At 35.0% G+C, this 17,194-nt stretch overlaps 1 protein-coding gene across 3 annotated transcripts in view; it reads right to left on the minus strand.

Moving 5' to 3' along the window:
- LOC108972325 (tau-tubulin kinase 2) overlaps positions 1-17,194 on the minus strand; it is a gene marked incomplete at its 3' end in the record, with an annotated part of 206,105 nt that overhangs the window by 75,814 nt on the left and 113,097 nt on the right. For all 3 annotated transcript variants that reach the window (XM_018938860.1, XM_018938859.1, XM_018938863.1), the window contains 1 exon segment: positions 16,025-16,274. In XM_018938860.1, the coding sequence (XP_018794405.1) occupies positions 16,025-16,274 (250 nt within the window).

Consider the following 17,194-nt stretch of genomic DNA (forward strand, 5'->3'; position numbering starts at 1 on the left):
GGCGCCACGTAGCGAAAAGAAGAAACGACTGGCGCGCTGTTGTTAACTCGGCTATAATCGCGTAAGCGGTGTCTACGCCAATCAAGAAGAAGAATTAAGCTATATTTAATAAAATTGAATGAGCTTTAACATGAATAAAAGAAAAATGAATTCCATACACTGAAAAAAAAAAATATTTGAGTTTCTTAATGTAGCAAAATTCATCAGCCAACCTGTATTTATATTTTTTTAGAATTTTACACTTTTTTTGAGATTTTCCTAGTTCAACTTGAACATGCATACATAACTTATTAACAAATATGAATTTTTTGAATTTTTCGATTCCGATAGAAATTGCGAATTGCATCCTTCCCGCCGTCCGAGAAATGCACACGCGAGATGCATTGGGCAATTGCCTCCCTAAGGCAAAGAATTCGTATCCAAAAAATGTTCGGGTGATGTTTAAATATATAACTATAAACCGTAGAAATTTCGTTTTAACCAATTATTTCTTTCCGTCCAGAAAAACATACAAAAAAAATCAATTTTTTAAGCCTCTAAGCAGGCTCTTATAATGTACATTTTATATTTAATAGTCCACGGTATACGGACGATTTAAAAATAGACAATCTGTATTTTGAGTCGTTTGTCAGAGCCAGAAGGCAAAATATACCAGTGTGTGCTCCTATTACAAGCATAAAGGAAAAATAAAAACAAAGATAAACTGGCGAATTAGGCATTCACAGTTTTTCTACATAAAATGGATGGCCGAAGCGACATAAAGTGACGTTTGAAAGCATATGTGAGAAATCTGCTGAGGTTAGTTCCGAAGAAGTATATCAATTCACACAAAATCTACCAAACTGTTCTTGGACTACAGACAAGGAGATATTTTTAAGGCAGATGAAACTGGACTTTTTTCCATGCTTTGCCAAAAGAGCTATTGTGTGCTAATATGTCTGGCGATAAAGAAAACCCGTTAGTTTCCAGAAAAGCAGCCTGTATACCAGCACTAGGATCTCAGAACTCAACTTTTTTTAATTTTTGGACCCACCCTCGACATATTAATTTTAATAACATATAGTTGACCTTTTTAACTGTTAACACAACATCCGTGTCTCTTCCTTCTATAAGGGATTAGGCCATTCTACAGAATTTCAAATTTCATCTAATATCACACATATTTGGACAAAAATACACAACATTTCAATGAACTAACTTTCAGAAACATATGACATTTTCGAATGAATTAAAAATTGGTTTTCAAAGTCTGGCTATTTCAGACATTTATGCAGAGGAGTATACTTCTCAACCAGCGTTTTAAAAACAATTTTTAATTCATTCCCAAATGTCAAATATCGATGCTTGAGACTTTGATAGACCTTTAAGCGGGGTATACCTCTAGTACCGTCAAAAAAGGAGGTAGTCTAGTACCGTCAAATAAAAATAATTTCATGTCAAAAAAACCAAATGGCGGAAATATCAACTATTGATTGACATTTTGTGCGAAAGGCGACTTCCTGACTAGGATTCTTATCTGATATGAAATTAGTAAATTTTTTTAAGCCTTTATCAGGTCTTTACTATGGTTTTGAGAATTTCGAGAAATTGGGGATCTAGGCATGGATTTTCTAAAAACTTCCATTTTTACCCTTGTTTTTCGACATCAAAATAGTTAAACCACTGTTAAAATACCATTTTTCTCGGAAAAACTCTCAATCGCGCACTTCAGTATAAAATTGTCTATAAAATACGCTTCAGTTAAAGTTCGACGGTAGGATAAAAAAAGTTAGTTTCGAAGAAACGAACCTCAAAGTTTTGGTACTATACAGCCGCTGCTTGAAGTACAGTGGTTCTGGAGCCCATTTCTTCGAAAATATCACTGTGGAACAGTTTTAGGACTACAAAAAACAAATTTTTTTTTTGTTTGTTTTTGCCAAAATGTTACAACTAAGCGAAAAAACATCAAGATAAGGAAAAAATTTAAAAGGTCATAAAAAAAACTGACACATACGAACGCCGAACCCTTTGAGGGTTTCACTATACTGACCTAGTACCATCACCCTGACTTGGAATTTCTCACCCCCAGATTAGCTGTTGTACTGTGTATTCGGAGTAAACCAATGAAACTTCGGGAATATATTTTTGAATAGTTTTTCAATTGATTAGAGCGAAAAAAAATTTTAAGTTTCTGAAACTTCTGAAGGTATCTCCCCCCTTAAGGGGTTGCGTGGCGAACAGCCTTTTTTCATCAATTTTTTTCTCATGTAAATATTAAATATTCTGCTGTTACAAACATACGCCATTAACAAAATTTGCTAAAAACAAAAAAAAGGTTTTAAACTCGGCCATTGCGACGCCATTTCCGGTGACTCCTCGGAAAAAAGTTGCGACCGGGTTAGAAGGCTAACTCCTTACATCATATAAAGTGAAAAATTCGTGTTTTAGTTAAAACCTAAACTTAGAACTTGGCCGAAGGATAAAACAGAAAAACGGAAAATTGTGATTTAGGCAGAAAAATTAAAATTTCGTGACATTTTTTTCAAATAGTTGCAATCGGAAAAAATTCTTAGTTCAAGCCTTTAAGAGTTGTATCTCAAACACCTGTGCAAAATTTCATGAAGAACGATTGAGCAGTTCTCGTAAAAATCTTGCCATCCGACTTCAAAAACGTAGTTTCGAGAAAAACGCTTTTCACTGTACTTTCATTTAGTAAAAGCAAAGATATTAGGGGTATTTAGACCAAACTTACTAATCTGGTAGTTCGTTAGTTGATACTTCGTTAAAACACTTAACTTTGAACATACTTTTTGCTGTACATCAGTAGTGGGTGTAAATTTTGTTTCAAAACAGCTGATTCCATTACATTAAATACTTACTTTTGAAAAATTTGTCAGAAACTAATTTATAGTAGACAGCAAATTTATTTTTTTTTTACAATGAATTAAGTTATCTTTTGAGGCAACAACGCAAACAAAACAGCTGAGTGATGTTACCAAGTAACAAAAAAAGCTTTGTTACTCAGTAAAACGATAATCTGTTAATTTTACAAAATCAAAACCCTCGTAAAAAACTACCGAGTAACGACTAACCAATTAACAAAGTTGGTCTGAATACCCTGTTTTACGCTACCGCTAAGTTTTGGTAACACAATTTAATGTAGCTTGTCAAAAAAGTCTTTCGGTATGTTTATTGAATTTTCAATTGTTCATAAAATTGGTTACAATAATGCGATTCAAGTCAAATATGCGCCGTTTTGTTCGATGACGCGTTCCCAACGAGATGCCAACTTCATAATGCCCCTCTCATAGAAGCTCTCTTCCCTATTGACATAAAACTCGGAGAGCCAATTTTCATACGACTCTCTTGTGGCCAACTTCAGACTACCAAGCGCGTTCGCCATAGACAGAAACAGGTGGTAATCACTTGGTGCGAGATCCAGACTATACGATGGATGCAAAAGATCCTCCCATCCGAGCTCCTGGAGCTTCTGGCGCGTCACTAAAGATGTGTGTGGACTGGCGTTGTCCTGATGGAAGACAATTCGGCCTCTGTTGATCAAAGATGGCCTCTTCTGCATGAGTGCTGCCTTCAAGCGATCCAGTTGTTGGCAGTACAGGTCCGAATTGAGCGTATGGCGTTCATAAGATGCAAGGTACAGTAGATCATGCAGTACTATATCTGGGCTCTCGACTGTTTGCTGTTTCACAAGCTTATGTAGCACTTAGTCTTTGTAGATCTTTGGACGGTATTCGAACTCAAGAACTAGACTGTTCAAAGTTGACAGTTGCCCCATGTAATAGTGAAGCGATTATGAAGTAATAATTCGTAAAGTCGCCAATATAACTTGGTCGCAAATAACATAACAATTAGTCAACGAAATGTTACGAATAGATATGAAATGCTGTCTATTTATCGATTTACTTATCCTATACTACATGTCACAGTTCATATTTTAACAAATTGGGGTTTTCACACCAAACTAAAAAATTAAAAATAAATATAATTTAAATAAATTAAAAAACACTCTTTTAAAGCTTATCAAACTAAAAAATGAAAAATAATTATTTAAAAACTATTGTAGCGCTTTTATTGAAAAACCCTCTCTTAAAGTTGAGGCCACTGACTCCGAATTTCGGTAAAAAAATTTCAATAATTTCGACTCGTTGTTGGATCGTATATGTTTCCACGATGAAATGGCAACAAACGAGCGGAAAAATATGGCGTTGCGGTCTTAATGAAAAGCCCATTATTACGTTTTTAGTATTTATCTGTTATTTAGTTTTTCTTTTTTTCAATATTTCTTTATTTATTGGATCTGCTTAGTAAAGCCTAACAATAAGTATTCAAGTCTTGAATCTATTTAAAACTAAAGAAGGACAAGAATGTAGTTGTGCTTTTGGGTTCTTTAACCAATGGGTTTGAATGTTGGCGAAGTTTAGAAATATATCTCATTCTGCTGCCATCTATCTTCCTCTTTACCATAGGAGTATCAAGATCTTTGTGAATGTTTTCATTACGCATGTACCATGGTACACCCGTGTTCTGTTTAGATTGGAACCTTTGTATTATATTAATGTTGGTTGCACAGGTCGTACTCCACAGTTAAATGCCATACATCCAAATCAGTTTTATGATTGCATTTAAAATAAAATATTTTTGTCTAGGCTAGGTTTAGAATTTTTGTTTAAAAGTCAATGTAAGGTAAAATCTCAATTTGTGACTACTTACTATTCACTAAAAAGTCTCTAGCTTTAGTCTCAAAATGTTGCCTCAAATTTGAGAAGTGATGGATTCAGGTCACAAAACCAAAAAGAACTCTAGTCTGCCATTTTGAATATACTGAATGGAGATCATCATAGATATTATTCGATTGTCGTTTTTAATATTTTGTAAGCAACTCAAACACGAAAAGGTTACAAATAAATTAATTTTGCATAAATTTAATAAAGTTTTAAAGTTAATATTATGAAACAAAGTCAACATATATTTTTATTTTTATTGATAATTATGTTTTTTTACTTTGTTGTAGAAAATTTAATATTTGTTAACGACATATTTGTTTCCCTTCTAGTGTAAAAACATCTCTGAATAATGAAATTTAATAGATTTTGTGACTGTCACTTACAGCATAGCAAAATCGTCAAGTCTTAAAAATTTTCTCTAACTTAAAATGTCAAATTTAGAGACTTGAGACTGTAACAATTTTTATATTTGACAACCTAATAAATTGGTGATGATATAGATATCTCTCTTCCGCTTTTTTGCTTTTTTCCAACCTAATATAAACAAATAAACTATGAATTATCGCATATCCGCATACCCAACAAGCGTTAATTATTAGAATTAATCAGCGAAATACCAAATAATAAAACAACAATGATGGATTGTCCTACATATACAAAATATTCCACCAACAATTTTTATACTCATACTAATAACACATTTTAGTAATAATTCAATTCCTTAACTTCCACATATTCCTGGGATTCTAAATAATGCAACAAAATGTTCACCACTAAAACTAGTTAACCTTTGAAAGATTAAGATATCGAAACTGCAGTTAATAATCTTTATATAAGGCAAATCTAGAAATAGGCAGCGACCTATAATAACCTTCACAAATATAAAAGATGCCATACAAGAACATGACTTTGATCGAATAGTTTGTATGTCCCCTATATGCTATAGCGATTTCTCGAAGAAGGCGAAGATTGCACCATTGCCTTAAAAAACGAATACCACGATTCGTGAAGATACCTCATCAAACAAGAAATGTTTCCATACAGGGACATGATCTCCACCGTTCAATTTGTATGGCAGCTATACGCAATGTATAATTGTTCGATATAGGTGGTTCCAACAAAGCAGCAGCTTGCTTCTCGCAAGAAGTTCGTGTGCAAATTTCAAAGCGATATCTGTATATACAGACAGACCAATGCAACGGATAAAATAGAAATGTAACAAAAAATAAAGTGTCAAATTCGGGTGGAACCGAACAGTTTATACTCTTGCAACTTGGAAGAACCAAAGCCTGGGAGTTCCTTAAGGTGCTGGAAAAACAAGTTAGGTAAGGCAAGGGTGAAAGGTGGGGAAATTTTTATTAAAAAAACTAAAATGTTGCGAAAGAATTCATCATTAATTGTTCGACAAAATCGTGAATGAATTACAATTAAATTTGGTATTTTATTAAGGTATATTAAAGGTAATTAGTATAATAACTATTTTTTACTTTCCGTCAGCCAAAATTATATTAAAATCATCCTAAAATAAGATGTATCTGACACAAACTTAACCAAAGAGACAAAACCAATTTAATATGTTGAGTTGATGTGCAAAACGTCAACCAGAAGGTTTGAATTGATGATATTGATCTTATATACGGTATAAGGCTAACCGAAAGTTTGAAAACATTTTAATAGGTACATGGCTTTATTACATATTATTTTATCTAGTTTTGGCTTTATTCCATACAGATACAGATGCTCTCCGGGTATTAGTTATAAGGGGCTAAGGCAAGTTTTCACCCAATTTCCCGAAGCTGCGTTTAATTAAAACACGTTCACTAAATTTAATTAAGATAATTCGCATATTCGCATATAAGGGGTATAAAGTATACCAAATGTTTGAAAACTGTTCTCCGTACTTTTCTGATATTACACGATCTTCGTGGCCAATAGACGGGCCAAATAAATCCATTGACTGATGCAATGTGTGGTAAGTGGAGCCGCCAAAAGTCGTCAATATCGCGAGCTTAAATTTTAGGCATCAAATAGTTGTCATGACGATTGTTGTTGTCGTAGCTGCAGAATTCTGCCAAATTGACAAATCTTGGCCAGATAAAAAATTCGAATCCCTTTCGGTTACATAGACCGAACCGTTTTGGGAACGCCAATGTGGGGTAACGGTCGCGATTATAAACGTCACCGTTTTCGAGCCTTAATTTTCGGAGAAGTATGGATCGATGATTCCACCGACCCACAAACCACACCAAACCCTTGCTTTTTCTGGATGATATGACAGTTTCTGAATCTTTTCAGGTTGTTCTTCATCCCAAATGCGACAATTTTGCTTGCCTACATACAAGCGAGCGGCTTAAGTTTTTGCGCAAGCTGTATTTTATACGCTTTCTATTTAAGACACTTTCTTTACAGAACGTGAATTTTTGTAATAAAGTTGTACGACTTGTAAACGTTGTTTACACTTAAGTCTTTCCATAATGAAATGACAAACAATACTGAAAAAAAAAATAACATGACAGCTTGACACGACTCACGCGCGATCTATCAAAAATAGGCTATTGCAATAAGTACCTCTACTTAGATCACACCTTATTAAAAAATGTTGAGAAGACCCGTCTTCAGTGTTTTAGACGTGAGAGCGTTTTGAAGTTCTAAAGTTGGCACGGACCACTATACTGTTGCAGCCAAGATACGCACCCGCGTGTACGCAGTAAAACCGCAGGTCAACAATCACACGGAGGATCCGACACCGGGATGCTGCGTCAACAACAGAGTGCCGAACAATTTTCTGCTCGATTTGCAACTCGATATAAGGGAACTGTGGGGCGGCATTTCAAGCTCCTTATATACAGCTACAAACGACAGCATTGGTAAGTTAAAAATAGCTAGTACGATAAGGAGTGCCGCATCGCAGTGGTGAGAAAACAGATTGGACAGTTTGCAATGTTACAATTGACCACAACACGTGTGGGATGGGGTAGACACTGAGAGCTGAAGAGAGAAGCAAGACGTATTTGTACACAAGATAAGAGAGAGGCCGAAAAGCGAAGAGATAGCAGACAGAGGTAATGCTCGAAAGTTCTACGCAAAGATGCGGCGTCAAACAGAAGGTTTCAAGACCGGAGTATACTCTTGTAGAACACACTAAAATTATGGAGGGAACACTTCTCGAACCAATTACTCGTCTGAAGAATAGCAAAGCGGGGCCTATGGATTGCCGGCTGAGCTCTTAAAATACGGCGGTGAAGAACAGAAAAGGAGCATGCATCAGCTTCTTTCTTGAATATCCTTGGGCGAAAACATGAATAACGATTCGAATTTAAGTGTGCTCTGCCCAATTCATAAAAAGGGAACCAAACATTCTGCGCCAACTACCGTGGTAAAAGGTTTCTCAACATCGCAAATAAGGTTCTATCGAACGTAGTGTGCGAAGAATAAAGCACACCGTCAGCAAACTGATTAGAGCTTATGAGTTTGGCTTTAGGTCTCTAAAAGCAACAATTTATCAGATATCCACCTAAGCCCATATATTGGAAAGGATTCGTAAAAACCTACTACTCCTGGACAAAATAATTCGAGCTACAGACATTACTGTCTTCACCATAAGGGTACACGGGGTGTGTGTCCAGGGGGCCCCTAAGGACCGACAATTTCTCTCACACATTTTTGCCGGACATACTACACTTTTTCACAAAACAGTAATCTTATCAGAGGGTATATCTCTGAACGCATCCTACTTAATTTACTAAGTACACCGTCTAACGGGCACTCACGCAATCACTCCGATTTTAAAGTCAAGCAGCAACGTGTAAACAAGGCCTAACATAAATGTCGACATTGTCTATGGTTGGAGGAATCTCCGAATAATAATACAATTTTAACAACTATCTTAACTATCTTAATATAAGTGTATGTGTACATGTTCATATGTTGGTTATTGTTTGAAAGTATGTTGAGTGACCTTGGGTTTGTTTTAATGTAAGTACATTTACAAACAGTTGATAAAATGTATTCTAAGAACCCATGGGTTTGTGCTGCCTCAGCATTGGCGAAGGTAACATATTGCCGAGGGAAAATGTAATTATTCAATATTAGTGGACTGTATGTGTTTTTAAAATAGTGAGAATAACATAGTTCCATATCTTATCTAATATGTTGAATATTCTTAAGTATAATAAAACTACATATATTGATGCGTACTGAATGTCCTTGGTATCAACGTACATGTTCATTTTTGAACAATTTCATTATGTCGAAAAGAACATATTTCAACTCAAAAAATATTTCAGCTCAAAAAGAAATAACGGAAAAACTTCCAAAGCAAAATATAAATAGTGACTTCTCTAAAACTTCTACAAGTTTGCCAGATTTAAAGGGTAAAACGAAAACTAGATACTTAACTAAAAACATTTTTATTAGTAAATTGACGAATGGTGAGTCTTTACAAAGAAAATGGCTCCTTTATTCACCATCAAAGAAATTTTTTATACTGTTGTTGCTGCCGTCTATTTAATACCACTACTGGTACTAGACATAATTTAAGTTCTCCTAATGGATATAAAGATTGGAAGCATATAAGTAACTTATTGATAGAGCATGAGAACAGTTTACAGCACAGGGAATTTATGATGAATTATGTTGCAAGAATGAAAACTACTGGACGAATTGATACTGAGTTGCTGTCCCAATATAATACAGAAATTAACTATTGGAAGAATATGCTTAGAAAGATTGTTGTAGTACTGAAATTTTTGGCTTCAAGAGGTCTTGCCTTTCGTGGCGATAATGAGACATCATGATCGCAAAATAATGGGTATTATTTGGGATGCTTAGAACTGATTAGCGAATTTGATCCTTTTCTTGCAGATCACATACAAAACTGCGGAAATCGTGGAAAAGGAAGTACATCATATTTATCGGCAAATATTTGTAATGAATTTATTAATTTAATTGGACAGCAAGTTTTGAAAACCATTGTCAAAGAACTTAAATCAGCAAAGTACTATTCTATTAGCGTAGATTCTACGCCAGATCTGTCCCACGTTGACCAACTAACTTTCATAGTTAGTCGTAAAAGACGGACAGCCTATTGAGAGATTTATGCAATTTTTGCCTATGGATTAACATAATGGGCAATATATAGCAGATACCATTTTAAACTTTTTTGAAAGCCTTGATATTACTATAAAATATTGTCGCGGGCAGAGCTATGACAATGCATCAAATATGTCTGGAAAGTACTCTGGTGTTCAGTCAAGAAGAAAAGAAAGATGCGAATTTGCGATTTACGTTCTATGTACCGAACATTCGCTATATTTAGTTGGTGTTCAGGCTGTTGAGTGTGTTACTGAAGCGGTATCATTCTTTCAATTTGTACACAAATTGTTCAAATTTCTCTCGGCTTCGAAAAGCGATGGAAAATTTTGTCAGAGCATTTAGGAGTAAATAGAGTCCTAAAGTCTCTTTCGGAAACTAGATGGTATGCACGTGCCAATGCTATAAATGCTTTGCAAAATGGTTATTTAAATATTTCTGAAGCATTGTCTTCAATCGCAAGTGACACCAATCAACCAGAAGACACTAGAAAGGAAGCCCAAAGCCTAGAAAAAAAAGGAGAATTTGAGACTGCACTTCTAACTTAAATATAGAATCATCTTTTGGGAATTATGAATAAAACAAGTCTAAGTTTACAGAATAGCACCCTGACCATGGACGTTGTAACAAACTTTACGAATCTCAGGTACGTCAATACCGCACGCAATAATTTTGATCAGTACGAAACGACTGCTCAATCCATTTGCTGACTACAAAGATACATTTGAAAGAAAAAAAAATTCGCAGCACAAGCATCACTTTTTTTTGAAGGATCATCAGAGACTGCACAGTTGAGAGGCAAGGATAAGTTTCGTGTAGATACTTTCATTCCCATAATTGACACATTAAATACACATTTAAAAAAACGTTCGGCAGCATACCAAGAATGTTTATATTAGTTGCACAGGTCGTACCCACAGTTGAATGCCATACATCCAAACCGATTTTATGACCGCATTATATAAAAGCACTTTGTTGTCTATTGTAAGTTTGGAGTTTTTATTTAATAGCCAATTTAAATTTGTAGCTCTTATTTTCATGCAAGTTATTTTACTAGAGATGTGTTTTCTCCACGTAAACCTTCTATCTACTTCGTTCACTTGGGGTACTAAAATATTGTTTATTTTTACTGCCGGGCACATTTTTGATCTCATGCTGATGCTATTATATGGCATTTGCTACGGCTCACTATAACTGTGTCTATACAAATTTATATATATGAACAGTACTTTCTGTGCTCAAATGCTTTTCTTATTTCGTTACTAATTATATTTACTTGCTCTATCGTGCTATGTTTTTCACGGAACCCGAAAGGAGTCATCTTTGATAGTAACAATTTTTCAAATATTAAAAAAAAAAAGAATGATTGTCTATATGAAGACGGCTGCGTTAAGTCTTTCCCAGGTTTGTCTATTAAGATAATCTGCGACTTTTTCCATGAATTAGGATAGTGTCCGAGATTAAGAATTGCATTGAAGAGCAAAGAGAGAACTTCTACGGCAATATGTGGTAACTCAATTAGCATTGTTAGGGTAATAGTATCATGACCTGGTGACTTTATGAGTTAAATTCTTTAATTATTCTAGTAACTTCAGAAGTAGAAGTATTGGGCAACGTTGGCAACTCAAAGTTGTTCTTTCGGCAATTGGATTGAAATACCTTTTCTAGGTGATTTGCAAAGCAATTTGCCTTATTCTCATCACTACGTGCCCAATTATCATTCAACTGTCTTAGAGGCATGTGAAAATCCACTGATGGCTTGAAAAACTTTTGGGCTTTCCAAAGGAAGTTTTGCCTGCTAGAATTTGGACACAGATTCTTTATATAATTTGCAGCGTTTTTTTAACTTTCGTAGAGCAGATTTCAGTTGAAGCAAAATTGAAGGGGAGCGATTCAACTGCCATTAGCGCCAAGCTCGCCTAGTTCGCCTTTTCTCATTTACAAGTTTCTCTATTTCATTATTGGTGATCTTTCTTTTTTTTGGTATTGCCAAGATAGCTGCATTAGTTATTACGTCAATAATTTCTCTTATATTTTCATCAACGTCTCTTTCTGTATTCATTTTGCAAACAATATTGTTGTGGCTGTTGGTATACTTTCTGTACTTCAACCAGTTAGCTTTATATGATGTTAGAGAATCTTTTGGCTCAAATATCTTGAGCGGTTCGTATAACTTTATTAGTACAGCAGAATGATGAGATGATAAGTCTGAACATGTATCAGCTGTCATAAGTGATCTATCTATATTTTTGACTACAGCAAAATCTTATAATTGTGCTTTTCTATCTGGATGATTTGTGACACAGAGTCTAAATCCCGGCATATTGAAATTTTTTTTATTTGTTAAATGAGTTTCTGAATTAAGCATAATATATAACATCTATATTCTTTTCAGACAGAAATCTAATAATCTCTAATTTGTGTTGGTTAACACCGTTAGCATTCCATATACTTAGATATTTACTAAGCTCATTTTTACTTAATAAATTTTGCAGGATTTGATTTTGTGATTTTATTAAATCATGGATCAGTTGCATTTGCACAGTGTTGCCTTTCACTATACTTGCATAGCTTCCTTGCATATTATTGTTGATAGAAGTAATAGGATTTGAACTTTTCTCTGAGGTTACTATAATTTCATTACGGGGTGTTTGTAACATTTGGTTATGACGTGCTTTAATGCCCTGTGACAACTTCGATTTCAAATCTTTATATACAGGACAACCTCTGTAGTTGGCAGCGTGATTTCCTCCGCAATTGCTGCATTTTTTATTTAATTCTTGTTTTTTAAGGAGGCATTTCGAAGTGGGATGTAAATCACCACATACCACACAAACCCTGCGTAGAGTGCAGTATGATTTAGTATGCCCATATTCTTGGCCGTTAGTACATTGCACCGGACCGTTACTTTTATGTGGTTCTTCCACCATTACTCTTCGATGCAGCAAATATTTTAAATTATATATTGGATAGACATCATTAAGTTAGAGTTTAGCAACAATTAAATTTTAAACATTGGTACCACAGCCATTATGTTTCTATTAAATTAATTTACAACAGTTTTAATACCAAAACCGCATTCTTCCAATGCTTGTTTGAATTCACTAGAGTCTACGGCGGACTCTATACCCTTAATTACAATAACTAGGTCCTAAGAGCTCTTCAGTTGTTACGAATACTATTTTTAGGTTTTATCTACATCTAACATCTAACTATTTCCATAAAACTTTTTTCAGTGTACGACTGAATTTTTATTTCATCTTTATTGACTTTTTTCAAAGGCACTATTTGAAAATTGTTAGTACCTAATATATCACTTAACTTCTTAAAAAGAGTATTACTGCTACGTTGGCGCAAATACATTGGAGGTGGTTTGGCATTAACGACTGTGCTCTTAGTATGGCAAATCTGCTGTCATTTAAAACTACCGTTATATTTTTATTTGCTGTGCCGTCTTGAAACTTTTTAGGATTGACCGCTGACTTAGAAGAACTTAATTTCCTTTTTATATTAACGTAGCGGCCAATGCCAGTTTCTATAGACGGGCCTTTTTATTGGTACATTCTCACCATGCGTTGTAATTTTCTTCGTTGTCTGCGCGCTTGCCAACGTAAGCATGCCAACGTAAGCATACCAAATTGCATGTTGATTGCTGCCAGCGCATTTGTTGTTGTCCGATTATTGTTTTCTACTGCTTCTGCTGACTGTGTTCTTTGCTTCTTTTCCTTTTCAGCTGATCGCCGCGATGACTCATCATCCCTGTTACACTTTTTATTGCCAGTAGTTGTTGTTGTTGATAGGTCGACAAAGCTGAAGTAGGCATTTAAGGAATGCCTACGGCCTTGATGGTGAGGCTTCGAATCACTCATTATTGTTTGTTCGATTTTTTGTATTTTGTTTACACTTGTTGATTCGTGCACTATTTGTTTATGAGTATTATTGTTATCAATCTGTGTACACTGTTTTTTTATGTTTGTTTACAATTTAAGAAATTGTTTTTTGCTTTACTTTTTCCTTGACTGTTATTGCATTTTTTTATTTTTTTTTGATAAAGATTGAATTCACGAAGCGAATTAAATAAGCACGTCCGTGCACTTTAAACACTCTAAGCTAATCAATCGGGGAAGCTTTTCAAAAATGAGGGAAAATAATTAAGAAATTCGCTATATTTTGAAGAATGCCACGCAAGCCACCAATGAAATTTGTGAAGTACACGGAGATGATGTTGTATCAGTTCGTGTAGCACAACAATGGTTCACTTATGTCCGATCTGGAAATTCCGATGTGAAGAATGCGTCTCGTTCTGATCGACCTATCGTGGAAAAAGTCGATGAAATTATGAAAAACATTGACCAGGACCGTCAAATAAGCAGCCATGACATCGCTAGAGAAAAAGGCTAGCTACAAAAATATGCTAGATGTTTGGGTACGACATGAATTGTCTGTGAAAAATTCAATGGAACGAATTAACATCTGTGATTATTTGCTGGAACGAAATGAAATCAAACTATGTTTGAAACGAATGGTAACAGAATACGAAAAACGGATCAAATACGACAATAATGTGCGAAAAAGATCAAGGTCCAGCTGTTGTGAGCTCAAGTCTGGTCGAACGATTTATTCTACATTTTACTATCAACAAATGAAAAGATTGAAGCAAACAATCGAAAAAAACGGCAGAAACTGATCAACATAAAAGGCTTCGTCTTTTATCAGGACAACACTAGACCACACACATTTTTGATGACTCGGCAAAAACTGGGAAGTTTTGATGCATTCACCATATAGCCCTGACCTTGCGCAATCGGACTTCCATTTGTTTCGGCCAATGCAGAACTCCCTTAATGGATAACAGTTGGCTTCAAGAGAAGCCGGTGATAATTACTTGTTGCAGTTTTTGCTGAGAAACCAGAGAAGTTTTACATTGTCGAAATAATGTCTCTAGCGGAAAAATGGCAAAAACTATTCGACCAAAATGACACATATGTATATGTAATATGTATGCGTCAAAAATAATTAAACAGCAATATAGAATTATACACCAAACAACACACCACTCACAAGCAATACTATCACATACACCATACTTGAAGACAGCAGTTTCCACACACCACACATTCATAGAAAGCAACAGAAAACACAACACACACACATACACGCAGTTATTATACCACCACCGCCCAACGAGCAAAAAGCTTCGTTCTAGAAGAGGACGTCCCTTTTCAACCACGAATTTCGATCAGTAAGCATCGGCGGACGTTCTTTTCTTCGTATATTCGACAGCTCAACCAACTTTCTACATCTGGTGATCTTCGGCACACAGCAGTTCAACCAATATATCATCATATTTTCGAGTGTCCCTTTTTAATAATTTTATAAACATATTTATACAACCTCCACTGATATCCGACCAGGGAGTCCATCAATTTCATTTTTTACACGCCTCCACTGGTATCGGACCAGAGAGATTTTTATTATAACGTTTATCAGCCTGAAATAAAATTATGATCCCTTTAATTGGATCGTGAAAAAATATCTATAATATAGCAGATCGTTTTTATTTGATTTCATCGATTTATTTTCAGTCGTTTATGAGTAAATAATTTTAAAATTTTATCGTCCTCTAAATTTCAACCTTCAATAACTAACAAAACAAAGAATTTTGACGAAATATTCACTGGGTATGCGTCTGGTCTCCTTCCTAATGAACTGCTAATTTTCAAAATCGGTGATTTTTCGAAATTTTCGTAAACCACTTGACGTGGTTTAATTCATTTTGTGTTTTATTTACAATTCCCGGGTACGTTTTGTTAGTGTGTATATTTTATATTGTTAACATCATTAATGATATCCTTGACAACAAGCTGCGAGTGGAGTACTTGTACTCTTATATCGCCAGTAACGATTCCGTCCTTATTGGTAAATAATATTTTCATTGTTGAAGAGTTTATAAAAATAATATTTATTGTATAGCCCGTTTTAAGCGTGGTCGAATCTACTACTACATTAGTATAAGTTAATAAGACACCAAATTTGATTGTTATCCATTCAGGATTTCGTCGAATAATAAATAGTTAATTGTTTCACATTAATTAAAAAAAAATGGCCAACACCCATAAGTATTTCGATTACTTTGAACCGTGCAAGCAAGTAGAGCAAATAATTGTTCACGTATTTTGTAATATCATAAACTACAATTAAATATATACCTTTTATAAGTAGTTCAGTTGCATTCAAATTCTGATTAAAATTAGGTTCGTCATTAGTGCCGTCAGATCTCTGTATTTTTTTTGGCGAGCCATCACATCTAAACCCACTTTGACCTTCAACGACATTTTGGTAATTAAGTTGATCCTCTGCTATACTAGTATCACCAATGAGTATGTCGTCATTCTGTAAATGGGATTGGAGAGAGGTAGAATTCGGTCCTACTTCCTTATCACAGCCACCAATTTGAGCCTGTAGGAGAAAACAATTTTTATTAAAATACACACCAGTAATCCAAGAACTATATGTAAAATTAAATTGCAAAGAAACAGTTACAAACATGAAAAAATATTATCCAGTTGCTTATTATCCTGTGGAAATATACCAATTGCTTAGAGATGATAAACTACGAGATATTAATGACATTTCCTTCCACAATTGCCTATTCATGAAATCCAAGGATGCACAACAAAAAATCTCAAACAGCATGTGTTATCCAAGGATAGGAACTTTTTTCAATAGTCCTATCAAGCTGTCATGTTTTTTTGTTCAGTATTGTTTGGCATTTCATCATGGAAAGACTTGCAGGTACACTTGAACAACGTTTGAATTTGAAAATCGTCCAACTTTATTACGAAAACTCACGTTCTGTGAAGAATGTGTTTCGCGCGCTTCGCTCAACTTATGGTCAACATAATTGCCTACAGAGCGTATTATTCGCAACACCATCACCCATCTTAAGGCCCAAATTCATTATTAGATAATATTCAACCGAATAGATCACGTCCAGCATGCAGCAACAAGTATAGTATATATATAATATATCGCCGCCGTTCGCTGCGACTCGAACTGACGTGTGGAAGGACTTGCCGCATTTTACGTTGAGATCTTAAATTGAAAGCTTACAAAATAAAGATTGTGCAAGGGCTGAGGCCGCTCGACCTTTGCAAGCAACATTGCTTCGCTCTATGGGTTCTTGTAAAGTTTCAAGAATATTCAACATTTTTGAGCCAAATTTTGTTCAGCGATGTTTCCCATTTTTGGCTCAATGGGTATGTTAACAAGCAACATTTTCACATTTGGGACGAAGAGCAACTGAAGAGACTTAAGAGCTGCCATTTTATTCAGAAAAAATAACGGTTTGGTGTGGTTTGTGAGCCGGTGGGATCATC

Source organism: Bactrocera latifrons, unplaced genomic scaffold (genome assembly GCF_001853355.1).
Source record: "Bactrocera latifrons isolate USDA-ARS-PBARC rearing strain unplaced genomic scaffold, ASM185335v1 scaffold_392, whole genome shotgun sequence".
Taxonomy (NCBI): domain Eukaryota; kingdom Metazoa; phylum Arthropoda; class Insecta; order Diptera; family Tephritidae; genus Bactrocera; species Bactrocera latifrons.